The sequence below is a fragment of the Euleptes europaea genome, chromosome 10 (genome assembly GCF_029931775.1).
Source record: "Euleptes europaea isolate rEulEur1 chromosome 10, rEulEur1.hap1, whole genome shotgun sequence".
Taxonomy (NCBI): Eukaryota; Metazoa; Chordata; class Lepidosauria; order Squamata; family Sphaerodactylidae; genus Euleptes; species Euleptes europaea.
Window position 1 is genome coordinate 54,185,769 of NC_079321.1, and position 26,408 is coordinate 54,212,176.

A 26,408-nucleotide genomic window follows, 5' to 3' on the forward strand; every position below is an offset into this window, starting at 1 on the left:
TGGATTGGGGGGGGGCAGGAAGAGACACTGGTGGTTCTCTAAAAGTGCAATTCCCCAACTGGAGTCTGAAATAGATCAGTCTTGGGATCACTATATCATATTACTTTTCTGATGAACTGATTTGGCCTTGGAGATCTAGACTAGTAATTTCTGGTCTCTCGTTTGTTTTTACCATGGTTATTGTTAACTCAAAAATACAAGAATTTTCTTGCCTCTCGGTATAAAAAATGGATGGATCCCTACACAGTTCTCCATCCAAACAATTTCCCTCTTCTTCTTCAGGTCATAAATTCTCAGTTCGTTCTTCTGCCCCTCAGTGAGTTGCACAATTTGTGAAAGCTTTCCACACAAATATTCCAGACAATTTTCACGGGCCAGAAAAGCGACATCAGCTGAAAAGGTCATTGTGCCTAAGTTAATAAGAAAACCAAACACAAATTAAGCATCAATAACAGGAGTATACATGCAGAGTAAGGTATGATGAGTTTTATAAACTCAGTGCATTGTTCAAGACCATACCACAGCCACACAGAAACACAACCTCACTATCTACCTACCACAATTTCCCCCACCTTCCTCCAAGCTCCATGGAGCATACCTGGTTCTTCCTTCCTTTCCCCTCCTCATAGCAGCGCTGTGAAGTAGCATGTTATGTCCAAAGGCCCCCCAGCAAACTTTCAGGTTGAATGGGGAATTTGAACCTGAATCTCTCTGATCCTAATCTGACAAGCTAACCATTGCCCTGTACTGACTTCTACAGGTCGCTTGCTTGCATGTATCTCCAACGCAAACTTTGCTATTTTTGCTGCATATGGCCAATTTTAAAAAGATAAAACTCCTGTGTTTATCAAGGACTTCCAGTGGGAACGGCGGACCAACCAGATGTTTTTTTTTTACACGTCCAGGCTCCTTCCTTAGGGACCCCTAGGATTAGGGCTGGGTGAGGCAAGGAATTTTTTTTTGTCCCTATACACCTCCCCCACTCTATTTTGAGTGCCTTGTTTTCCGGCTGCTTGTTGTGACAGCAGCAGGCACAGTTTTTTTCAAAGGTGTATAATGTTTGGAAAAATAAAAATTTACCAAAACGAACAAGTACCTCCTGTGTTTAGCAGAGAGTGGGAAGAACATATCACCACTAAGGCGAATACAACAAAGCTCTCTAGCAGTCAGCACAGAGGTCGCCAACCAGTTGGCTGTGAGCTATCAATAGCTTCCATCTCCCCAAAAGTGGTTTGTGAAGAAGAGTTGGTTTTTATATGGCGACTTTCTCTACCAGTTAAAGAAGACTCAAACCGGCTTCCCTCCACCTCCCCACAACAGGCACCCCGTGAGGTAGGTGGGGCTGAGAGAGTGTGACTAGCTCAAGGTCACCCAGCTGGCTTCATGGGTAGGAGTGGGGAATCAAACCCAGTTCTCCAGATCAGAGTCCACAGCTCCAAACCACTGCTCTTAACCACTACACCACGCTGGCTCCACTCCCTCCACATTAGCGGTTCATTGCTGACCAGGGTGGGAGGAAAGCATCTACCTCCTGGTGCAGAAGAGCTGATGAGGCCAGTATGCTCCCAACCCCATCAGCTATTCAGCACTTATGGAAGGGGCTGAGAGTCCCCCTCCCAGAACCAAACAGCTGACGAATTAATGAATTCTTTATCACAATCAAAGACCCACATGGAAAGTTTACATTAAACACAGCTGATGGGGCCAGGGTAAGCCCAATGGGCTCATGAATCCAGGCAAGTACTGGCCTCATCAGATGCTTGGCAGTAATGGTGGGGAACGCCTGGAGGGAGGGGGAGGCAGCATGGGAGGGAGAGGGGCCCCCAGCCCCCCCCCCACTTAAATTGATCTGGATTTTACCCTCCAGAAGGAAGCAGCTCAGCAACAAAAAGGGTGACTACCCTTGCTCTACCATGTTTGATTTTGATGGTTGAACTGCAGCCCTAAAAATTAGTCAGCCACTGTATCACTAAACCATGTTTTAAGACAAAAGATAAACACCGGACATACCTGAACCTATTCCATCTATGTACACCAGACATGCGGCATGTACAAGTGATACCACTGGAGGGATGCCAGACACCTGGCATTTCTCAGAGGAGTCTGACTGACTTTCTTTCACCATGGCATTCATGAAGTGGGCCCATGACAAAATATCCCGGATGCTGAGAATACACTGGCGGCCAAATTCTTGGTTCGTCACCCACTCAATGAAATCCATCATGACTTCTGCTATATCACTCCCTTGGGAGAGAAAGTGGGGAGGGGGAAGGGACACAAAAGAGAAGAGAAATACAACTCTAAGCAATTTTGCAGGTACTTAAAAAAGAAGATACAGCAGTAATAATCAGAAGACTTTAACACCCTTCACAATGAACTACTAGTGACACAAAGGATTCTTCTAGATAATTTTTAAAAGAAGTCTCATTACAACCATGTAAACCAGGAATGTTGAAATCATTTGTTATGAGGGCCAGATATGACACGTATGTCATGTGTACCAAATAAATACATACATACACACACACACACACACCACAGGGAGGCAAACAGAGGTAGTTTGCCATTGCTTGTCTCTATGTAGCAACCCTGGTATCCCTTAGTGGACTCCATCCAAGTACTAACCAGGGCCAAGCCTGCTTAGCTTCTGAGACCTGATGAGATTGAGCTAGCCTGGCCAATTCAGGTCAGGGAATATAACATGACCTCCTCTTTTCTTTGAAATAATCTACAATGAACCATAAAATGCAAAAGGATAAACCTTGCACTTATTTTCTCATTCCAAAATAAATGTTCACAACCCTTTCTGCTAGCACCTTATCAATCATAAATTCAATTGGTGGCCAAAGGATGAAAGTCTACATAGCGCAGTGGTTATTGTCGAATTAGGATCTGGGTCCAAATCCCAACAAGTATGCATGGGATAAAAATGTGCTAGATATACCGAAAGATCAAATTTACCTAGTAAACAGGCAACTGTGCCTAGCAGCTAGACCCCTCCCTCCTGAAACCATCCCTCACTTCTGTACACAAAGAATTCAAACCAATGTGTCTGAATTTCCTAACTCTAAGAATAAGTACCAAGAATTTAGTGGCTCTCCATTAGGCTAATAGCCACTGCATCGAGAGCTCTGCTTGTCATAGCTCTAAAACTGTGGCATCAGTTACCTTCCAAAGTTCACCAGATTCAGAATCTCTGCCCTACACAACAGGCTTTGGAGAATTTTGTTGTGCACATGGGAAGTTTGTTCAAAAAGTGTACCTTGATTGTAGATTATGTCACTGGGAGCAATAGAACTACCTGCGCATTTACTCTTTCATTTTTATTAAAGCTGCTGTGCTATTTTTAATTATCGTCTCCTGCCTTGAGAATACTATGAATTTAATAAATAAATGAATTTAATAAATTTAATATATATATATATATATATATATATATATATATATATATATATATATATATATATATATATATTAAATTTAATAAATATATTAAATTTAATATAATTATTAAATTTATTAAATTTATTTTTATTTATTATATATATATATATACACACACACATAATAAATAATGCTATTGATTTAATAAATAAAACATTTGCTTTTTAATCACTTTCCAGGACAAAATGATTCAGCAATTTAAAAATAATTATTAAACACACACACACAATTAGACCCCCCCCCCGCAGGAAATTTATTTAAGTTTCACAATTTGGGTTTTCAGACTACATCATCTGGAATGTACATCATCCTGATCCTATATAAATGGAAACTCCACTGAATTCAATGGGTTTATTCCCAGCAATATGTGCTTACGACTAAAGCCTTAAATGAAAAACTCCAATCCCACCAATTGCACTTTCATCATCCTTCATGTGCTGTGGGATTCCAAATCAGTGAAGCTTCCAGTTGTGCCTCATAAGAGGACTTCTCCACAGCAATACTTTTTATTCCGGCTCAGGGAAACACCCACGACCAACACTTCCGAGTATAAAGCTATTTCTGACAGTCAGAACTAACTTCACTTTTTGAAGTGGATTGAAAAGCCGGCTTGTTACAATAGAAACTCTCGCTCTTTTAAGAGCAATCCCTTCTGGGCTCAAAAGAGTCAGTATGCAGTCTTCAGAGGGAGAAGTTTCCCTCTCCAAGGCAACCCTGGATGCTCTGACGAAACCATAGAAACTTCAGTGCCAAAGCACTTTCTCTGACTCGGCAACACATCCAGCAATTTTTTAAAGGGTTTTTTTTTTCCCCCGGCACTGAAAGAATTTTTTTACACAGAAGTTACAACTATTGTTAGTAGCACAGTCTGGCAAACGCACTAGTATAGAAAGACAAATACCTACATTGTCCCTGTGTTTTTCCCCTTCTGGGGATTACAAAAGACTCTCCTGACACACTCACTCACACAAAAAAATCTACTTGTTAAACATACACTGATAAGATTTACCATTGTGGTTTGTTCCAACCAGACGAAGTTCTGGGTGAAGGTTATGCTTTACGATCTGTATTAAATCTTCACGATGGTTGCTCTGTGGGCACCATATTTCTGTAAATCTATTACGCAGGGCAGGAGACAGCTGCAAGCAAGAGTACATAACTATCATCAGTATCAGCATACTACTGCTATGGCTCAGAGCAACATTAAGTGAAACTTAACTCTTCCAATTGTTAGTAATAGTGCATGAGACTTAACAGATTTTTTTTTTAAAAAAAGAAGGAACATGCTTAATCTATTATGCTTAATCCATTATGACAATAAAGTCAGCAACTTTTTCTGCAATAGCTTTTTCTGCAAATAGACCTCCGGCATGAACATATGAGCTCACTTTGGCTCCATGAACTGAAAAGCTGAAATTCACAATTTTCATGTATACCAGGAAAGAACCACCAATCTTATCTGAACTAATTCTGTAATGGTCTGTCTTTTTTTTTTTTGCTTATGAAACTCCAGAGGTGCCATGTGCACTAAAGGTACCAAGTTGCTGTATATGATCACTACAACTTGTCATTTCCCTAGCAGCAATATAGAGGCTGAATGTTGTAATGAAATTTTTTTTATAAGGGAACATGTCAGAAATCTTTAAAATCATCAGGAGAAAGAGAAAGAAGATAGACAGTGTCTTTAAATTAAACAGACCGATAGTAAGTTCAAATGAAAGTACTATTATGAAACACATACTTTACATATGGAATTCATTACAAAGATGTGATCATCTGCTGTTAGCTGACAGCCACCGTTGTGTACTGTCTTGAGTGACCAACCCTGGGGGACCCAGATCTGAATCCCCACTCTGCCATGGATGCTTGCTGGGTTCAGTCACTCTCTCTCAGCCTAACCTACCTCGCAGGAATGTTGTGAGGATAAAATGGAGGAAGTAAGAATGATGTACATTGTTCTGGATCCCCATGGGGGGGCGGAAATCATAGCGTAAACATCTTTAAAACAAAATATGGAAGGCATTAAAACATATACATAATTCTTGCTCTGTCAAAATACCTCTTATTAATACATGGAATGAAATTCCATCTTGCATCATCCTGACAGCTACTAGAATATACAAAATAAGGTTTTTCTTACCTCTTTCTTCCCAAAGTCTCCTCCAGGATTCATTGTGGCTAAAATGCGAAATTTCTTCCCTGCAGTGAGTAGCTCTACTTCATCATCCTCACTACCTTTCTCTGCTAATACCAGTGTTTTTTCAGTTTCGAGAACACTGGAAGGGGGGAAAAAGAAGTCAGTATGTGATCCCATGGAAGCTTTCAAATATACATGCAACATTAGACATTTACAGATGCAGATTCTGAAGCTATATATTTTCTGATGTTTAACAAGGAACTGGGTAGGCCAAGCCACTGGAAGAAGTTAGATTTAATCTGGATTTGTGATTAATGCTCCAAGAAGGAATGCAAACTACCATGTTACTAGTACATACCTATTAAGTCTTTCTAGCACAGAATCATCAGCTAATGAAATCTCATCCATGAGGAAAAAGCCATCTTCTCTCATCGCTAGAACAAGGGCTCCATCATGCCATTCGAACAGCCTAGGATGGTCAAAGTCCTCCTATTTGAAGGGGGGAGGGGATAAACCAGTAACAAACAAGTCTGAGCACATCTCTTTCACTGATTTCTTGCTTTAAAACTGATAGTTATGTATCAGATACCTTATTACCAACTGACCTTGTCCTTTGACCGCTGCCTAATTGGTCGCAGACCACCCAAGAAATCAGATGTCTCCATGTGCAAGTGACAGTTTACAGAATACAATTTCTGATTGGCTAAAGCTGCAAACATCTGACAAATAGTTGTTTTTCCACACCTGTGTAGGCAGAAAATCCAAGGTAACAGCTTTAGAGAAAGGAACTAATTCAGAATTGCACTGTGAAACAGAAGTGTGAATAGCTGACTCTCCTACAATTTGCTTTGTGTGACTATGATTCTCAGGAGAGGGCTAGTGACACCTGGGTATTATCATAAGTGACATGCACAAATGCATGGTTCACACATTCCAGAAATAATGGGGAAAGCAGACTCTCCCCACCCAATTTCTCTCTTTTCTCTGTCAACAGAAAGGGCAAAGAGAAGGACAAGAAACGAGAGTATACCTAGGCAAGGTTGACCCTTCCTATTGATCAATGAATGGATTCAGGAACGAAACCAGCACACCAGTATACACATGGAGACTAGAAACACCTTCCCATTGCCCTATCTTCATGTGTGTACTCTGGTATCTTTTGCTTTCTCCTTCACAGCTATTTCCAGAAGCGTAAAGGGAAAGGGAACCAGATACCAGTGGGCAGATTCAACCCCCAGATGACCAGTCACCATGTCTCACTAATTTTTTTTTAAAAAAGAGGTTTTCAATAATTTTTCCAGAAGATGCACAACTAGCTCCAGCTCACAGGAGCAACACTTGCACACATAAGGCTGTGCACACCATTTCTGAAGGCAACACAAAGCAATAATGTAACAAAAGAGCAGTTTACCCTGTGTCTCCAACTAGTAGTACAGGCTCACCGAACTCCAATGCTCGGCCCACCAGCACCGCAAGCCGTGTCATCCTTCGAGTCCACACAACATGGCCAAACTGGTCATCCATTACAGACATCAGTGCAGATGCTTTAAAGGGGAGGGAGAGGAGAAAGACAATTACCCACACACAGAGGTAACGGTCAGCAATAAGATTAGCTTTAATCGAGTACTAACATTTCCCATTTTCCAGCATTCTGTAGGGCATGTAAAGTTGCTCTGTTTTGTGCGGTTGTTGTGCATTACGAACCATGGAGTTGGCCAATTGTTTTAATTTCTCTGAGTAATTTGTTGTCGAGTTGATGTTTCAGTTTGGTTTTATTGCTGTTTATTGCATTTATTTATTTGTATGGTATTTGCATCTATTGCCTTTTAAGTGTCACAAGCCACCCCGAGTTCCCTGAGGGGAGAGGGTGCATAGTACAAACTAAACAAATGAATAAATTTACCATCTTCTGTAAACTGACTGATTTGCTTCTTCATACTTTCTTCTGAGAAGATGGAGTCAGGATTCAGCTTCCTCTTAAAGTGTTTTTCAATAACAGCTTGAATAACCACCTCTTCTTCTGGTTTCCTGACTCTCCCTGCCAGAAGCATAAATCCTAGGCACAAAAAGACAAATATATGTATGTCAGTACGCTTGCCTATACCATTTCAGAAGCCGGAGATAACGATCTAAAACTTGGGCTCATAGCTGTGCCTTTACAGGGAGAATAGTAAGCTGAGAAAAGGAGTAAATTCTCACCATCATTTGCTAAATGCTGAAGCCAGTCATAGCTCTTCTCCTTTTGTTCTGCCAATCGGTACCTTTCAGCCCAGCGGAAGAGATCACGAAGTGTAATGAATCCGTGCTTGCCTGAAAACACTGATGAACCTCTGCGATGAGACTGGGTTAATAAAGACAAAGTAAGCCATTGTTATCAACCATGGTCCTCTGGATCTACTGATGTTTTCCCATGTTCATTCCCTTTGCAATACTTCCTTGTCTTCATGACTTCCCGTTAAGCCTTTTCCTCACACAGCTATTACTGATGTTCTTGTTAGACCTAACATATCCCTCCAGGCACCCATGGAAGCTACGACGAGACTCACACACACACACCCACATTTTAAAAAAGTGAATATGCAGTCCAGGATAGGAAACACAGATTTCAGGGAGATATCACTCCAATGTTTTAAAAATGTGAACTAGGTTTACAGAATGATATGCTGGTTTATGAACAGTTTCCAAAGAATACTATTCATCTGACCCTCAAGGAAGCATCTTCAATCCAATGAACCCCTGACCAAGGGAGTACACAGAACAGATCCCTCCCAACTTCTCCTACTGCTTCAGATCTGGGGACACTTTACTGCTGTATGTGTGGGTATGTGTATGCATGTGCACACACCACACTTTTCTAAGGTGTGCTCATATCTCTCGTATAACAATCTGACCTTGCTTGGCCACTACGGAGTCCCAACTAAACAAAATCAAATATGCCTTCTGAAGAGATCAAAGGATACGTGGAACTCAAAAGCTTTGATCAGTCCATCGTTGACAGATTCAGAACCTCAGCAAGAACTTCCCATTCTACAGCACACTTGGAAGCCGACCTGCCAACCTGTTCACACTATTTAAGTTTAAAAAACCAGACAAACATAAAATGACAAGTACCTGCAACTCCAACATGACTTTAACAAGTTTAGAAGAGTATGAAGGTGGAAGCTGGCATCGTTTGTGCAGGATGGTTTCCAGCTCTGAGCTTGGTAACTCATCAAAATGCAGCTCTACAAATCTATTCCTGAAGGCTCTGGATAACACCTAAAACACAAACAAAAAAGAAGAACAGATTCCGAAATGCTACTCCCTTATAGCAATACAGAACAAAGATTTGCCCTAGGGAATCTGATGCATTCAAGTGCATTACAAATACACACATCCCTCTTCAGGATATAACATTTATGGGCAATGAACAGATACCTAGAACAAATAACAGGAAAGCTGAGCTGGGAGTACCTAACCTTTTGGAGAATGGGTTAGTTTTCTAGACTAGATATCTGATAGAAGGGTTAAGGTCTTAGCCAGTGTGGCAAGCAAGGCCTGATATTATTCTTTTAAAGTTACTCATAAAAACTCTGTGATCCTCTGAAATGGCCCCTATTTCACCCATTGCCTACTGCCACGTGTATTCATCCCTTTAGAACCCACCGCTTCTCTCTAGTCTAAATTCACATACATTCACAAAATCTAGGTTCCTCTCAGAAGCTTTCAGTCAACTACCATTGCATTATTCATATGTATGTAAGTAAAAAGATATACCATTTACAGTACCAAGTGATTTAGATTAATTCAAAACCCTTCCAACCATTCTGTGACACCAGGTTGATTCTAATTGTGACTGTTGTACAGATTTAAGAAAAGAGAGCAACCTAAATGGCCCAAATAAATTTTTATGCAAGAGTACTGGTGTATGTGTGTCAAGAGCACACTAGCGAGACAGACTACATCCAAAGAAATAATGGTCTTAGACTCTTTCTACGAACCTTCCTGCCTCCATAGAGCCCTGGCGGATTTTGTGTAGCAAAGAGCATGAATCTTGGGTGGGCTTTGACAGTTTCTTGAGTCTCTGTTACAAACAACTCTCTGTTGTCATCTAGCAATCTGTTCAGTGCTTCCAACACATCAGAAGGGGCCAGGTTCAGTTCATCAAGGATTATCCAGTAGCCTTTTCTCATGGCATCGATTAGGACACCTTTAAAGCAATTGCAAAAGGGGAAAAATATAGCATCCTACAGATTTGAAGTATACCCTGCCTATGCAGCCAAGAAAACCTTTTGAAAAAAACAGTACTTCTTGATGTTTTGCCCTGAATTTGATCAAAGAGCAATTTCTCCTTAAATTCATCAGAGGTTGCATGCTTCCACTAAGCTTACTGGAACATAGCCCAAATCAAACTAGTACCATTATTACTGAGTGCTCAGAGTTCTTGAAAAATAAACTGGAAGCCTTAGTTAATTTCACACATTTGTTAAGAATTCAGAGGCCTTAAGAGAGGTCTACTGACTGACTGCTTGAATACTGACATGAAACACAGTCCCAAAGCTTCTACAGAAAGAGGAAGAGTTTTTGGCCCTTCTGTTAAGGAAGTCAGCTACAAGTACCCATTTTTCTTTACCCTACCCTTCCCTCCAATGAGGTTAGGGCAGTCTCCTCCCACCCCACTTCCCCCCACAACCACCTTGTGAAGTAATTAGGCTGAGAGATATTATTGCCCAGCAAGCTTCATAGCAGCAGCCCACTGGCTTTCATGAGAAACCTTTAGTTTGTCTTGAAACAATATTTTCTCATAAAATATTAATCCTAAACAGAACTGCATAGGGAAAGGATCCCCAGCCCTTGTGAACAGGAAGAACAGTTTTGCACTACAATTCTGTAAGCACTATTTAACACTGCGCTGGATGATAAATCCTAGGTGAAAAAAGAACAGATAAAAGATCAACATAGTAAGCATCAACCTACCTTCCTTAAATATTAGCTTGCCAGATGCATCCGATGTGTAACAGCCAATGTACTCCTGAATGTCAGTGTGTTCATGATTGTTAATTCGAACACAATGGTTCCCGCTAGCAGCAGCCAAACAGCGGATTAAACTGGTTTTACCAATGGAAGTATCTCCTTGGATTAGCACTGGGTAAGTCCTTTAAAAATTAACAGACGGGAAAGTTAAACGCAGCAATTTTGTGATGGCCAAACTTTTTAAAGCACCCCTCAACCCTAGCTTGGCTTCACAGCACATTGTCTAAGAGAGCTTCCAGAAACCGAGATTTTACCCACGGCTTGACATGCATTTACAAAGGTCTTTTGCAAAGTATCAAAGCTAAAGGCAATGAACATCAGCAGCATTAATTTTCCTGCCCCTCTGCCTCCTGCACATGACAGAGTAAAATCTGAACAGTGTATTTGCACGTTCAGTTATTGTAGGTAAGGGCATTCCACGCCTCACTGACAATACTGCTCTGGAGGCACATTTGTGTTCCTCAAATTGCAACTATGATGTTAGTAATTGCAATGCTGTAACAAAACAAAAGTACTAGGCCTCATGTTGCTAAGATATTTGGGGACATAGTCTTGGCTCTCTGTGTCACAAAACAAGGCACAAAGAAGTCCCAACTGACTGGGTTGAATTCAAATGCTGATTTGAGCCAGCATAAATTATTTCCGCTAACATAAGAGAGGGGCGATTTCTGCCCATTCCTCCTTCCCTCTGCAGCCCACTGACCTCCCCCCAATTGCTGCTCCTTACAGACAGAGGACCCCCACTCCAGGAACAGTGGGCGGGCCAAAGTGGGAATCTGCAGTGGGAGGGTAGAATCTGAAAATATGACATACATCTTTTCACTAACGAGTGGCATTTACGCACCAACTTGAATCATATCATTTCCTGAGAACAGAAAAGGTGTTACTGATGTCCAACATACCCAGCTGATACAACTCTGACGATATCTCTGAGATTAAGCTTAACCGAAGGTGTGAGCACGTAAGTTTCATCCACAGTAGGTTCTTTATCACCAACTGGAATCCAGTATCCCTCTATCTTTATCATTCCACCTACTTTCGGTTCTGGTAAGGGCTAAGAAGATATCACAGAAACAAATCCTGTTTAGGGACAATTACTTCTCCCTCATATAAAGGCAAAGCTATTTGCATATGGAATGTATTAAGCAATAGGATTTCACAGAACACAACTTCATGTTTGTTTGTTCATAGCAAAACAGGCTGCTTACATGTAACCCTTGTTACACTGATAGGAATCAAGCATGTGCAGATTCCAATAGGAGAAGCTTCTAGAATAAGCTTTACGAGATTTTTCAGTGCTGGCTCTAACCACTTGAAGCAACGAATAGTAACATACATGCTCAGAGAGAGCAGAACCTCTCTTCCAACTCAGTCCTTCCTCCCAAGATGCATCAGGCAAAAATTAAGTACCTGCTGTAGGGAAGGTCGGTGGGTTACTTGACTGCACAGATCACCACTCAAAGATCATCAGGTTACATGTAAGAAACCTGGTCTTCTTTTTGGGTCTTTGCACATAACACTGATGGGATAAGACCACCCAGCTGACCTACCTGAAGGCAGGACAGGTGAGTCTTACTAGAAGAAGGCATTTAGCACAGCTCAACCAAAGGCTGTGACCGTTTCGGCTTGAATGTTCAAAGCATAGTGATGTACAAAGTTCAAGGGTTGTAACCAGGTCCTTAACCCTTGCAGACATCTGGAATTGATATGCCCTATTCAAAGGCCATAGAACTTGCCATGGCCCTAGCAGAGTGGGCTGTAGAATGGTCCAGCAGTGGCTGCTTTACCAGCTGGTAGTAAAACTTATATGTTGAATGGAGATTATGAGCCTCTTTGTCATTTTAGGCTTGCATGTGTTTTTCAGAAGGTTTAACCCTGTAACGAGCCTCTTTGTCTTGCCACCACAGCATATAAGGAGATGTGGACCCTTATGAAGATTGATGTTCTATTGAGATGGAAGATAAGGGCCCAGTACATATCCAGCGCACGCAGGCTCTTTCACCTTCCAGTGATGGTCGTTTTTTAAAAAAAACACCAGCAGAACTAGAAGTTGGGTAAGGTGAGATCAGGGCACAGGATCACCCTGCCCAGGTGAAACTGAAAATACAGAGGTTTAGTCCGGAAAGCATGAAATTGCAGTTGGTCTTTAAAGGAAGGGGTATTCCTTGAAGAGTGAGGTTGCCCTTCTGAGACATAATGGTAGTATTAGGGTGGAGGATATGACAAACAAACTGAATGCTTATCCTAACAGGAGCTGTATTCCCTAGGAAACAGGTAGCACTCATCTGGGGGGGAGGTCTGAGACTGAGGGGACCTCAACTGGTACCCCGGTAGTATGATTCCCAGTGATGACCCCGGTAGTATGATTCCCAGCCGTCTCTAGGGAGTGCAGCACTTGCCTCTGGGATCTGAAGCAATCATAACAGGATTGGTCAAGGCAAGGGCTGTAATAAAACACTCCCTGGACCTTCCACGGGGAAATGCTGGCACATCAGCAATGAGACAGAACTGGCGGAAGATCAACATACTATACTTCAGGAAACTGGACCATAGCATTAAGGGGTGTTGCAGTTGAGAAGGCAGACTAGAGACTTCCAAAATGGGCATAGTCCAGAAGGGTGCAGATTGTTCAAGAGTTTTAGTGACCAGAGGAGCCTGAAATGAATGAAGGTGGAGGAGTGGGCAGGGAACCTTGTGTGTGGATACAGAAGCAGAAACCTGTGTCATGGTCCTTAATCCTCTTCTTCTTTTAGGATCTATTACGGAAGAAGAGAACTTAGAAAAGGAAAGACTGGACTTAGAGACGTTTATAGCTGACAGGATCCTTCCCCGTTTGCAACGCCAGAGGCAAGGGTGACTTGCCACGTTGTTGTTAGGATCCGGTGATTGCTGGGGGGGGGCAACTCATGATGAAAGGGAGAGCTAGACAAGAAGAAGACAGGAAAGTCAGTCCCGACAAGCTTGTTAGAGTTAATTTCAAACAATGTGGACAGAAATCAACCTGATGGTCTTCTCCTAAGCAAAGTAAACACTCTATGTGACTAAGAGTACTGGGAAACCTGTCCCAGCAGGAGATGCAACACTTCAGGTGCCATAAAATGGAGGGGGAAAAGGAGGAGGAAAAGAGAGGAGAAAAACAACAACACCTAGTCTTCCAAGTTCTGCAGGAAATGAAGAGCTTGGGACAGTAAATGGGGGGAGAGGAAAGCTTGAAAACAGATCTTTTTCTCTTTTTTAGGGGGGAAGAGGGAAAAAAAGGCCTAGCTAATGAGGTAGTGACAAAGAAGTTCCTCATTATGCTTTTGCTGCGGTGGTCAAAAAAGGACTGAATGGGAAGCGCATCTCCATTCTCTCTGAGCATGGTGCTCCCAGTGGGTAGAGCCACCTTTTAAAGGAAGCTCTTGAAGATTCTCCAGTTTGAATGCACACATTCTCAATTTCCATCTGGGTGATGCACAGACCATGAAGAACACTACTTTAACTATAGCAAAGTGTATAGGTTAAGTATGTGCATGTAAAGTACACTTAGAATAATCTCAAATCAGAAATATTAGAAAATTACTAAAACCATCCCTATTCGTCACAAATTTTGAATAGTAGAGCTAAGAACAGGTAATCTGAAAGTACCTCCTAACAGCCCAAAATGAAATTTAAAGGTAAAGGTAGTCCCCTGTGCAAGCACAGGGTCATTACTGGCCCATGGGGTGACGTCACATCCCGACGTTTAATAGGCAGATTATGTTTACAGTGTGGTTTGCCAGTGCCTTCCCCAGTCATCTACACTTTACCCTCAGCAACCTGAGTACTCAGTTTATCCAACCATGGAAGGATGAAAGGCTGAGTTAACGTTGAGCCGGCTACCTCAAATCAACTTCCGTCGGGATCGAACTCAGGTCGTGAGCAGAGCTTTTACTGTAGTAATGCAACAGTTAAATCTAAAATCAGCACTTCATACTAAGCATTTTATGACTAAACAAAAAAGACACTAGGTGAGAAAGTTTTTACTTTCTTTTACTTTTCACTGTGTCAGTAAAAGCAGGAGAAAAAAATCACAAGAAATCTCCATGTTATCAGTTGTTTTGGGGACAGGCCAAATCATTCAAGTATGATGCATGCCTACGAACATATTTCAACTTACCTCTTAAGACAGGGTGTTTAAATTATGGCTCAACTAACATTCATTACATTAATATATATATTTTTAAAAGCCCTTTAAATAATTAGCTACTTACCTGCTTGAGAATGGTTTTTGTGTTTCCAGAAATATAATGGTGTATTAGCTTCTGAACTACTGGGTAAGAAACTCTGTCAAGCTGTGTGAGGAAGCCCAAGCAAAAACCCTATTGAGAAGAAAATGGCAGACATTTATTTACCTGAAAAGGTTCAAGGGGGACATTTCACGTTTTAACATCAGAAAACCTTGCTTATCCTTATTGGACTTCTAAAGTTTTTACAAAAAGTTTAGAATTATAGAACAATGATGGTCACCTCATAAAGCGAACGCTGTATATTATTGCACGGATTGGATGAGGCAAATCTCAAAGCTCTACACAGAGTACGAAGGCTGTAGTGAGGCCTGTGGCCTGTCCCATCTACCAGCTTTGTTTCACATTCGTTTCTCACAGACAAATAGAAGCTACAGAGAAAGAGTCAAATTATTTCATTATTTCATAGTCTATTCTTAATTACATAAATTCTACACCACTTTGTTTCAAAGATTATGCTTCATCAATGTCTTTCCTCTGATAAGGAAGCAGGGGATTTCACATGCGGCTTTAACTTCACACCTTTGTTCAGTGTTCCCGTTAAGTCTCCCACTGTGTGGTAAAGGCAAACAGGGTCTCATTTCTAAGTGCCACCGTAGTCATTATTCTCTGCTATGTAACATGCTCACATGGCCAAAGATGGATGACAGACAAAAGTCCGACTATTCATAAGGCCCCGTTAGTCATCTTTATTTCACTACAGCTGCATGATAACTATTTAACAGGATAAACAAATTAAAAGCTGAAGCAACATAAAGAGTCCTCTGAGGATAACTAGCCATCTGACAGAATCAGCTTTCAGGGGACAAGTTGCTTTTCTCATGTGACTGCTCTCAAATGAGGGAAAGCGTGTCAGAGGAACTGGATAGGGGGAAGGGTTGTAATCACAAGATCACAAGGTTGGAAGAGACCACAAGGGCCATCCAGTCCAACCCCCTGCCATGCAGGATCCCACAACCAAAGCACTCCCGACAGATGGCCATCCAGCCTCTGCTTAAAGACCTCCAAAGATGGGGACTCCACTACCCTCTGAGGCAGCGCATTCCACCATCGAACAGCCCTCACCGTCAGAAAGTTCTTCCTAATGTTTAGGTGGAATTGCTTTTCTCTTAGTTTAAATCCATTACTCTGTGTCCTAGTCTCTGGAGCAACAGAGGAAAAGCTAGTTCACTCATCAACATGACATCCCTTCAAATATTTAAAAATGGCTATCGTGTCACCCCTTAACCTTCTCTTCTCCAGACTAAACAAACCCAGCTCCTTAAGTCTCTCCTCATAGGGCATAGATTCCAGACCTTTGACCATTCTGAATGAACTTCTGAATCACTGCCAAGGTTAGTTTGCTACTTTGAGACAACAGCGGGGGAAAACCTTTAACTTTCAAAGTTGCATGTTATTCTTCTACTAGCATTGAGGGTTCAGGAGACAAGACAAAGCCCACTCAAATACCACAGTCTGAATAAAGATAATGGTCCTTGGTTAATGGAGCTAATATTGTCTTACATGGAGTGCTCTCTTCCAGAGATTACCAATAGTTATTAGTCCAAAGGTAGAAAATACTAAAGCCAGTATGTGTGAACTTCAGTGTACAGCTTGAGAATGCAAACACATAGCTGAGTCGTCTGGAAGACGAGAACAAGTGCCAAGGTAAAGACTTTAGAGGTCCTTCAACAAAGGCAAAACCAAAAAATGGCCTAAAAAGCATATCTTTACCTATGTTACAACATGACTATTCTATGAAATTGAAATGTGTTTTTATAGATATCAATATATACCAAACAGCTGAATGATCAAGTCTGGAATGTTACACACTTCTATATATAGTATTTTTAAAATACGATCATTGATATGTGCATAAGCCTTACCTCATGATCCCTTGCACTACATTTTTGCTCACATTCAAACCTTTCAGATAATCCATGATAAGAATCTGCAGGTCTTCCTCATTTTGTAGTTCTTGTACATAAAGTTCAGTAAACCTAAAGAGATGACATTGTACTACTCAGCAAAACCTAAGCAGATGACATTATATGGTTAATTTGCTCATCAATTCTTAAGTGTGACATTTCCTCATGTCCAGCAGATTTAGCCCTAATACAATTTGTTGTGATAGACAATGCCTAAATTAACAACTTGTACTAATTTTGCAATGAATAGTCTATAGAGGAATATTAGCTGTATCAGTGCAGCCTTACAAAGTAAGATATTACAGGTATTGTACCAGGTTGCAGTCAAGCAGGGTGATACAACTAATCAGGTTTGAACTCTTGGTATATGACATCCCATTCTGATGTACACGTACTACTTCAACATGTTAGGAACAAAGGGCCCTTCACAGCACAAGATGAGAAACGTCCCTTCCCCAAATCTGGGAAAGGAAAGAGGAACCCTCTCAAGTTTTGCTGAGATTCACAGCAGGCAGTCAAGCCCAGCAGGACAGGAGACCTCTCCTGGAGCAAGCAGAAACAACACAAACGATCTACTGATTTCTACGTGCTCCTGTATGTTATATAACAGATCACTCTCCCTTGACTGTTGTGACACTGAGAACTTGAGAGTTGGGGAGGACAGAGAACAGCCCCCCCCCCCAGTCAAAGTCTGTGAACTCCCGCATTTCATTCTACTGTATTTCTACAATATGACATGAGGAGCCAACTTCACTGATTTATTCCATTCAACCCTATATGATCAATGAGAAGTGCATGTCCGAAAGCTGTTCCTTGACAATAACCAAACAATTGTATATGCAGGACTGAAATTTCATTAGCGAGTCTGCTTATAAAGCAAAAGGCAGTGTTGCTGCTGCTGAAATTGTTTTGGGTTCTGTAAGGACATCAGCACCTTGCATTCGTCACCACCATCAGCACAAGGTTCATATTACACAGACTTGCTGGAAATGCAGTGGGGAAAATCAAGTGCAAGTTGAGAATTTAATGCTTAATAAAAATTTGGAAGGCTACCACGAACAACGTAATTCTCAGTGCTCTTGTTTACCTAACTTAATTGAAATGTATGACCTAGGACGGATCAAATGATCATAAAGTCCACTCACGTATCCAAGGATCCTTTTATCCAGATGTTTTCCAGTTAACACACAATACTGACTTGTCAGAGGATAACCAACAGAGCAATTGCTATCCTTTTATCATTCCCAGGAGAGCACATTCTATTCCCAGTTTGATGACTAATGCATCTTTGAAGAAAACTGTAGCTTCCTTTTTATCCCTCCTTCCTGAGAGTGGCAGCAGTAATTATTTTAAGTAAAGGTCCCCTGTGCAAGCACCGGGTCATTCCTGACCCATGGGGTGAAGTCACATCCCGACATTTCTAAGGCAGACTTTGTTTGCGGGGTGGTTTGCCAGTGCCTTCCCCAGTCATCTTCCCTTTACCCCCAGCAAGCCGGGTCCTCATTTGACCGACCTCGGGAGGATGGAAGGCTGAGTCAACCTTGAGCCGGCTACCTGAAACCGACTTCCGTCGGGATCGAACTCAGGTCGTGAGCAGAGCTTTTGACTGCAGTACTGCAGCTTAACACTCTGCGCCACGGGGCTCCCTAAATTATTTTAACCACATACTAATCTACCAGCATGGGCCAGCTACAGTGTTATGGACATGTCTGTCAAAGATATTCATCTGGTATGCAAACCAGAGCAAAAACACTAGACACACAAGTACTTTTGAACCAGTTTTATACATTGGCCATTCAGTTTTTACCTGTTCCGTATTCCTGGAGGTAGATTTCTTTTTCCAATATCGGTAGCTGGATTCATACAGGCAAACAAACGAAAATGTGGATGACGTGCCAATGGCTCTAGAAAAAAAAAACCAATTTCATTTCTGTTCATTTTCAAAAAAGAAAATTTATGTGTTTATATCTAAGCCCAAGAAAATCTTTTAGACACAGCAAGGTTGACAGTAGCCAGCCATTTTCCTGTTATAGACCTCCTGTGAGCTATGCAATCCTATCTTTGCTTTTGAGATGAAGAGTCACCGCATTCATATAACAACCTTTCTCTACAGACCACAGGGCAGCATAGTGTTCTCTATCAATAGAGGAAGGTGTTATGGTAGGAAGGAGGAAATGGTGTTTACTTGTATTTTGTTTTGACTTTTTTCCACTCCCTTATTAATCTAACCACCCCTTCCCCCCCTCTTTTTTTACAATAAACCGCTTTATAAAGATTTTTTCTGCTTCACTCAAGTTTCCTCTTCCTACCGTAACAGGAGGTATTCTTAATATTGGTTAATGCCTCCTCCTCATTCCTCAGGCAAGGTATTATCAATACCTTCCAGTCCACTGATGAGAAGAACCCTTCACAGTAAATCCAATGCTTTGTTCTACCACTTTCCAATACAATAAACCTATTAGGACAAGCTGAAAGAGAGAGACACTAACAAAAAGCCATCAAGAGTTGGAGATCTGAATCCAGGTCTCCCCGTTCCAAGTTCAATACTATCCATTATAACAAGGACTGCGGTATATGTTGAAATTAAGCTGCCCAAAGTAAAAATACAGAAAAACACAAATTTGTACGAACCAGACAACTGGAAGAAGTATGTCAGAGATTGGGGTTCTGAAACAATGTCAGATGCGGTACTTTAAATCAATGAAGAGACAAATGGGTATGAATTTGGGAATAATATAATCCTATCACTAACAAAGCTTCCCGACAAAAATCACTATGTTCTTTAGTAATATGATGCATGGTGTAAAGAAATATGCATCTCTACTCAGAAACTAGGTCAATTATGACTGCTGATAGAAACATAATTCTTTGTATACCAACAATACAATAACGTAGGTGACTTACAGCCCATTCCTGAGAGTCGCAGCGGCTGGGGACGGCGTGGCCGTGGTGCCTCCAAAGAGGTTTCACCACTGCAGCAGGGGGAGGAGGGCTATTTTAAAATAAACATTAGGAAAAAGAGGGAAAGCCCCACTGAAAACAGCAACGCTGCGCCAATAAAAAGGGGGTGCAGCACTGCCATTGCTTAAGGGGGCGTTCCTGGGCTGAAAGGGGTTAGGAAGCTCCTCCTCCGGGAATGCTTCCTGGGATGCTGGCATGAGGACTTGTGCCAGGAGGATGCCAGTGAGAGTTCGAGCGCTGCACTGCCACTGCAGTCCAGGGGCCCCGGCATAAGTGTCCCTATGCTGGCATCCATGCCAGTTTAGACAGCACAAGTGGCATGGTCACTGGCATAGGGGTCACACCTCCTACGTCCGTTCAGCCCCCAATCTCAGGAATGGGCTGTTAAGGTTTTCAAAACTGCTTTTCCCACTTTATAAAACCAGACATGTGAACTTTCGCCACTTTGCACCAAAAATAAAAACCCCAGGTGATCCTGATTCTTAAATCCATGATAGCACACCTTTATGTTTCAGCCTGCATTTAAAAATTAAATGTAACATCAGAAAGTGATAGGGGGATTCTGGTTATCTGAGGACTGATTTTCTCAAAATGTACTTATTCAAAGCAGTGTCACCAAAAATCTTAAATTTCATACCTGAGGTTCAAAAAAACCAAATAGTTACCTGTGTATTAAAACAAACAGGTTTTTTTTTAAGAAACAAAGCTCAAATTCAGTAGCACCTTAAAGACCAACAAAAATTTTCAATGGTAGGAACTTTTGTGAGTCAAAGCTCACTTCGTCAAACTTTTGACTCAGGAAGCTTATATACCCCTGGATAGTTTTGTGGGACTTGAAGGTGCTACTAGGTTTGAATTTTGTTAGTGATAGGATTATATTATTCCCAAACTCATAGCCATTTGTCTCTTCATTGGTTTAAAGTACCACATCTGACATTGTTTCAGAGCCCCATCTCTGAACAAAATTCAAACCTAGTAGCACATACTAACACAGCTACCCACATGAAACTATCTTTTACAAGAGGCACTTCAAAAATATCCCATTGCCAGAGAAAAACTTACTAGAGAACAACAGTACCTGTGTCTCCTCTATCCAGCAATACCAAGGAACCAGAGAGCCCTTCAAGTAAACCACTCAGGCATTCCAAAGTCTCTGCTGCAGCCAAGTTAATCTCATCCAGTAGAATCCATTCTCCTTTCTTCACAGCTTCTGCCAGAATGCCCTAAAACAAAACAGGATGCAAGGCTAGCATGTGAGAATGAAACTTCTGATGCTACCCACAAAATGGAACAAGTTTTTAAAGCTATGTCTACACTGAATTGGAGGAAAGATCAGAGAACATTACATTGATAACCCGGACTCCATCTCTGATACACCTCCCCCCCCCCCACGTTTTGAATAACATCCACGTACTGAAGTACTTTAACCCTGTTGTGTGTGTTAAGTGCCGTCAAGTCGCTTCCCACTCATGGCAACCCTATGAATGAAAGTCCTCCAAAATGTCCTATCTTTGACAGCCTTGCTCAGATCTTGCAAACTGAAGGCTGTGGCTTCCTTTAATGAATCAATCCATCTCTTGTTGGGTCTTCCTCTTTTCCTGCTGCCCTCAACCCTGTTACAAAATAACTTTTAAATTGTTTTTAATTTTGCCTACCGTATATACCCATGTATAAGCCGACCCGCGTATAAGCCGAGGTGCCTAATTTCTCCCCCAAAATGGGGAAAAATTAGGCACCCGCGTATAAGCCGAGGGTCGGCTTATAACCCCTCCCCCCCCCAAGACTTACCTTCTGGGCTCCTGGCGGCGGGAAGCGGCGGATCCGGCGGGGGCGGCGGAGCACCCTCCCCGCGGCCGCAGCAGGCCTCTGAAGGCCGCTCCCGGCCGGGAGAAGGCAGCGGGGGCGGCGGAGCGCCCTCCCCGCGGCCGCAGAGGGCCTCTAGAGGCCTCTCCCGGCCGGGAGAAGGCGGGGGGGGGGGCGGAGCGCCCTCCCTGCGGCCGCAGAGGGCCTCTAGAGGCCTCTCCCGGCCGGGAGAAGGCGGCGGGGGGGCGGAGCGCCCTCCCCGCGGCCGCAGAGGGCCTCTAGAGGCCTCTCCCGGCCGGGAGAAGGCAGCGGGGGGGCGGAGTGCCCTCCCCGCGGCCGCAGCGGGCCTCTGAAGGCCGCTCCCGGCCGGGAGAAGGCGGCGGGGGCGGCGGAGCGCCCTCCCCGCGGCCGCAGAGGGCCTCTAGAGGCCTCTCCCGGCCGGGAGAAGGCGGCGGGGGGGCGAAGCGCCCTCCCCGCGGCCGCAGAGGGCCTCTAGAGGCCTCTCCCGGCCGGGAGAAGGCGGCGGGGGGGCGAAGCGCCCTCCCCGCGGCCGCAGAGGGCCTCTAGAGGCCTCTCCCGGCCGGGAGAAGGCGGCGGGGGCGGCAGAGCACCCTCCCCGCGGCCGCAGCAGGCCTCTGAAGGCCGCTCCCGGCCGGGAGAAGGCGGCGGGGGCGGCGGAGCGCCCTCCCTGCGGCCGCAGGGGGGCTCTGGAGGCCGCTCCTGGCCTGGAAAAGATGGCGGTGGTAAGTTCCCCCCTCCCTCCTCCTTCCCCCCTCTACCGTATTGACCCGCGTATAAGCCGAGGCCGGCTTTTTCAGCCCTTTTTTTGGGCTGAAAAACTCGGCTTATACGCGAGTATATACGGTAATTGTTTTTAATGCCAAAGACCTAGTCACATGAGCGTTTCTTGCTGTTACAAGATATAACCTGCCCTGAGCCTGATCTTGGCCGGGTATGGCGGGCAAGAAATCGGAAAAATAAATAAAGGAGCCTTCCTCATGGCTTGTCACTGTACAATCTGCCTTATCTCTTCCTTGGGCTGTGAAGAAACAGATGAAGGGTGCTGCTACACAGGACAAGCTAAGGCAGCCCGAAGTGGGCTGGAGAGAAGGGACGGCAGGTGAAAATACTGGAGCAATATTGTGATGCACAGGAGCACTGCTGTCCAACAAAAAGCTATGCTTATGCTGCTGAACCCCTCCTTCCATCTTGAACACCACAATAAGGAAGGGAAGTGAGGGGGAAAACATCAGTCTTGGGTGGTGTCTGAGAATACTGTATTTGACTGGGGGGGGGAGGACCAACCAACTGCAGATCCTCACTGAAACTGCAAAAGAATCGTATTCTCTTGTCAGAAGATCAAACTGGTTGGCAATTTTTCTCCAAAGGAGCACTGACTGCTGGTTTTGGAGACTGAAGAGTTAACCCTTTCTTGGCCCACTTTCCTATGTGAAATTATTTTCTGTATTTTCCTACAGAACTGGAACATTTAAAAATTAAAGATTTAAAGACATACAAAATCAGTTCCCTCTGTCCTCCCCATTCTGAGTTCCAGATAAACTGTACCACAATTATGCACTATTAGCATAGTCAGAGTGTAGTTTCATAGTTATCTAATGAAGTTTTCCTATTACAAAGGCAAAATGAAGCAATATCCACTAAGGAAATTAAGAAAGAAACACCTACCTCTACAAATGCAAAGAGCAGAGAATTTTCCGTCATCTTCATTTGCTGTTGAGCATGGTTCAACCGAATCCCAAACTCTTCCCACCTTTCCTTCAACAGAGAACCTACAAAAACAACACAAAGTTATAGTTAACATAATGAAGAAAAATTCTGAGGTGCACGAATCCAAAAGCGGTGATTTGGCATAAGTCCAAAACAAGTTTAAACAGTAGCTATTATGAAGGATCAGAGGAGCATGCCGAATATATTAGGTGCTGTGGAACACAGGCAGGATGGTGCTGCTGCAGTTGTCTTGTTTGTGGGCTTCCTAGAGGCACCTGGTTGGCCACTGGGTGAACAGACTGCTGGACTTGATGGGCCTTGGTTTGATCCAGCATGGCTTTTCTTATGTTCTTATGTTATTGTGCAAATCACAGGCACAACATTAATAATAAAATTGTCGAAACTGTGGAAGAAATCAAATTAGCCCTAGTCTAAAAGTGACTGGGACAACAGTTGTAGATAACACATGGCACATGTGTCGAATGAAGGCACAGCAGACCATTTTGCTTGGCGCATCAACTGTCTTGCTCCATCACTGAAGCCAGGGTGTAGTAAACTCACTTCACCCCAGCATAGTTCCAGGATTTGCTTTTGAACCTGAAGAGGTGATCTCATCAACTCCAACTATCCCCCAGTAAGCACCACCAGCTCCAACACAACAGGAGGTGCCATACTACACAGGCATTGCCACACTGCTGCTTAACGTGCTCAGGCTGAGAGGCAGAGCTGTGATGCTGCCAGCTCTCTGAAAAGGAGAAGCTGACTACTGCCACCACCATCCACCCATACACAAGCAGAGACAGCTCTTCGGCCAGCACTACCCTGCTTTCTTTTGTTTCCCCATATTTTAACAGATAAACGTAGCACTTCACTCAACACTCAGGCAAAAATGGCCGCCTACTCCTGCTTTATGAAATCCAGAGCACAGGGCTGGATCCAGGATTTGAGAAACGCTGGCCAAGGCGACTCCCAAGCATCTACTAAACTTCAGTGTACCAAGGGAGGTTTCAGACCATTTATTAAACACTGATGTACAGCTTCAATATACTTCAGAGAAGCAGTTTCCCCCCCTGCACTTTCACAGTTCAAAAGAATCATACCTCAGCTTCTTACAATCAGATACACACTGAAGGCAACTCAGCCAAATTTAAGGACTTTTTAATTTCAGGGCAAAAATCAAGACCTGCTTAAATCTCTGATGCTGAACTGAAACAGCTTAAAAGGGCTCAGTGCCAGCTGAACTGCACTTTCATTCCTCCCCCAAGATTTAACAGCCATTAGCTATTCATCTGCCATTTTACCATTTAAAAAAAGGGGAAATTAAGATTAATTTTTTGTTGACAGTATAAAGAGAAAAGCTGCCACATCTCTCATGCAATTCACCAATCTACTTGATAGCAGATAACGTAGTATCTGTTTCTCAAAAGGTGCCATTAGCTGTTTCATCCAGGGAGTGATATATTTATTTTGTGCAATATTATTTTGTAATCATGTTAGAACATATTAATCGAGTTTTTAAAAATAACATAATCCATTCTTTTGGTGCAACAGTTCCATGCAATGGAGAGAACCAGGTATCTACTAACAAGAATCCAGAAGAAATTTGTACCCAGCTGAATATAAATCAAATAGATATAAAAACTAATCTCCCCGGTCCCTCAATTAAGACCAGAACCAATGAGCAACATAATCTGGCTGGAAAATTTGCCAATTTAAAAGATAAATTATTTTTTACTAGCAAATCAGGAAAAGAGTCAGTTATACCTATTAATTCCAATTCTCCTCATGTAATATCAAAAAAGGGAGGGAAGGCAGCATGGTATAGCCTGATCTCGTCAGATCTCAGAAGCTAAGCAGGGTCAGCCCTGGTTAGTATTTGGATGGGGGACCACCAAGGAATACCAGGGCTGACAAGCAGAGGAAGGCACTGGCAAACCACCTCTGTTCGTCTCTTGCCATGAAAACCCCATAAGGGGTCGCCGTAAGTCGGCTGCGACTTGACAGCACTTTACACACACACAGTATCAAGACAGGACAGAGCCACTGGCAAAAGTGATGGGGAAATCATGATATACAGTCAAACGCAGGAGTTTTCTCGAACAGCAAAAACTGATAAATATAACGAAGTTTGTACAACAGAACCTTCTTTAAGTGTTTCATTGTCTCCTGAAGTGGAATTGCACTTTCTAGGCACAACGCCAAATGACTCAAGTATTTTATAGTTAGGGGAATCCTTACCATTTTCTTTTGCTTCTTTATTAACAGCTGATTTATGAACGTGCTGCATGAGTTTGAGAAGATCGTGCCACCGTTTCTGCCTATAACATGTCTGGATGTGCCCCAAAAAAGTCTGATTCTGTTTTCTGGAAAATGTCTGCGCAAAAAGCTCCTCAAAAGACTCCCGCAAAGGCATCCAAATCACTTTGTTATCCACTGGTTTATAGCTATAAAGAGTGCAAAAACACAAAACAGGAATTGAAACCTTCAACAGTATGTTGCAGTCACACATCATGAACATGTTGAAAAGGTTTTTTTTATTAGTCAAATAATAAAACAGCACGCATGAAGCATCCATATGGAGCCTATTTTATACATACAGTACAGTTTTAAAAAGACGAGTGGTGTCACTACTCAACTAAAGAATTTAGTAGCTATATAAAACTGAAATGGTCATTTAATAAGGTTGTTAATACATAAATAAAAATAAGAGCCCCGTGGCGCAGAGTGGTAAGTTGCAATACTGCAGTCAAAAGCTCTGCTCATGACCTGAGTTCGATCCCAACGGAAGTTGGTTTCAGGTAGCTGGCTCAAGGTCAAGTCAGCCTTCCATCCTTTCGAGGTTGGTAAAATGAGTACCCAGCTTGCTGGGGGTAAAGGGGAAGATGACTGGGGAAGGCACTGCCAAACCACCCCACAAACAAAGTCTACCTAGTAAACATTGGGATGTGATGTCACCCCAAGGGTCAGGAATGACCCGGTGCTTGCACAGGGGACCTTTATCTTTCTTTTAAAACATCTTTAAATCTGCAGCTATACATTAGTGCTACAGCAGAATCATTTTCAAAGATGCTTTGATTTGAATTTTGTTTGCCTTCAGCAAAAAGGGGGAATAGTACAATCAAAAGCATTACATATAGCCGTCCTAAACCA

General features: G+C 42.8%; 1 protein-coding gene across 1 annotated transcript in view; it reads right to left on the minus strand.

Annotated features, from left to right (window-relative positions):
- Window positions 1-26,408, minus strand: part of MDN1 (midasin AAA ATPase 1) — a 125,860-nt gene that overhangs the window by 81,169 nt on the left and 18,283 nt on the right. The window contains exons 16-35 of the mRNA XM_056856148.1: window positions 25,497-25,702; window positions 23,217-23,320; window positions 20,806-20,950; window positions 18,574-18,670; window positions 16,725-16,838; window positions 15,083-15,230; window positions 14,827-14,934; window positions 11,497-11,648; window positions 10,538-10,716; window positions 9,562-9,770; window positions 8,693-8,839; window positions 7,781-7,922; window positions 7,485-7,637; window positions 6,993-7,125; window positions 6,187-6,325; window positions 5,940-6,070; window positions 5,585-5,720; window positions 4,454-4,583; window positions 2,011-2,244; window positions 213-410 (exon numbers count right to left, since the gene is read on the minus strand). Coding sequence (XP_056712126.1) covers window positions 213-410; window positions 2,011-2,244; window positions 4,454-4,583; window positions 5,585-5,720; window positions 5,940-6,070; window positions 6,187-6,325; window positions 6,993-7,125; window positions 7,485-7,637; window positions 7,781-7,922; window positions 8,693-8,839; window positions 9,562-9,770; window positions 10,538-10,716; window positions 11,497-11,648; window positions 14,827-14,934; window positions 15,083-15,230; window positions 16,725-16,838; window positions 18,574-18,670; window positions 20,806-20,950; window positions 23,217-23,320; window positions 25,497-25,702 — 3,005 coding nt within the window. The remainder of the gene's footprint in view (window positions 1-212; window positions 411-2,010; window positions 2,245-4,453; window positions 4,584-5,584; window positions 5,721-5,939; window positions 6,071-6,186; window positions 6,326-6,992; window positions 7,126-7,484; window positions 7,638-7,780; window positions 7,923-8,692; window positions 8,840-9,561; window positions 9,771-10,537; window positions 10,717-11,496; window positions 11,649-14,826; window positions 14,935-15,082; window positions 15,231-16,724; window positions 16,839-18,573; window positions 18,671-20,805; window positions 20,951-23,216; window positions 23,321-25,496; window positions 25,703-26,408) is intronic.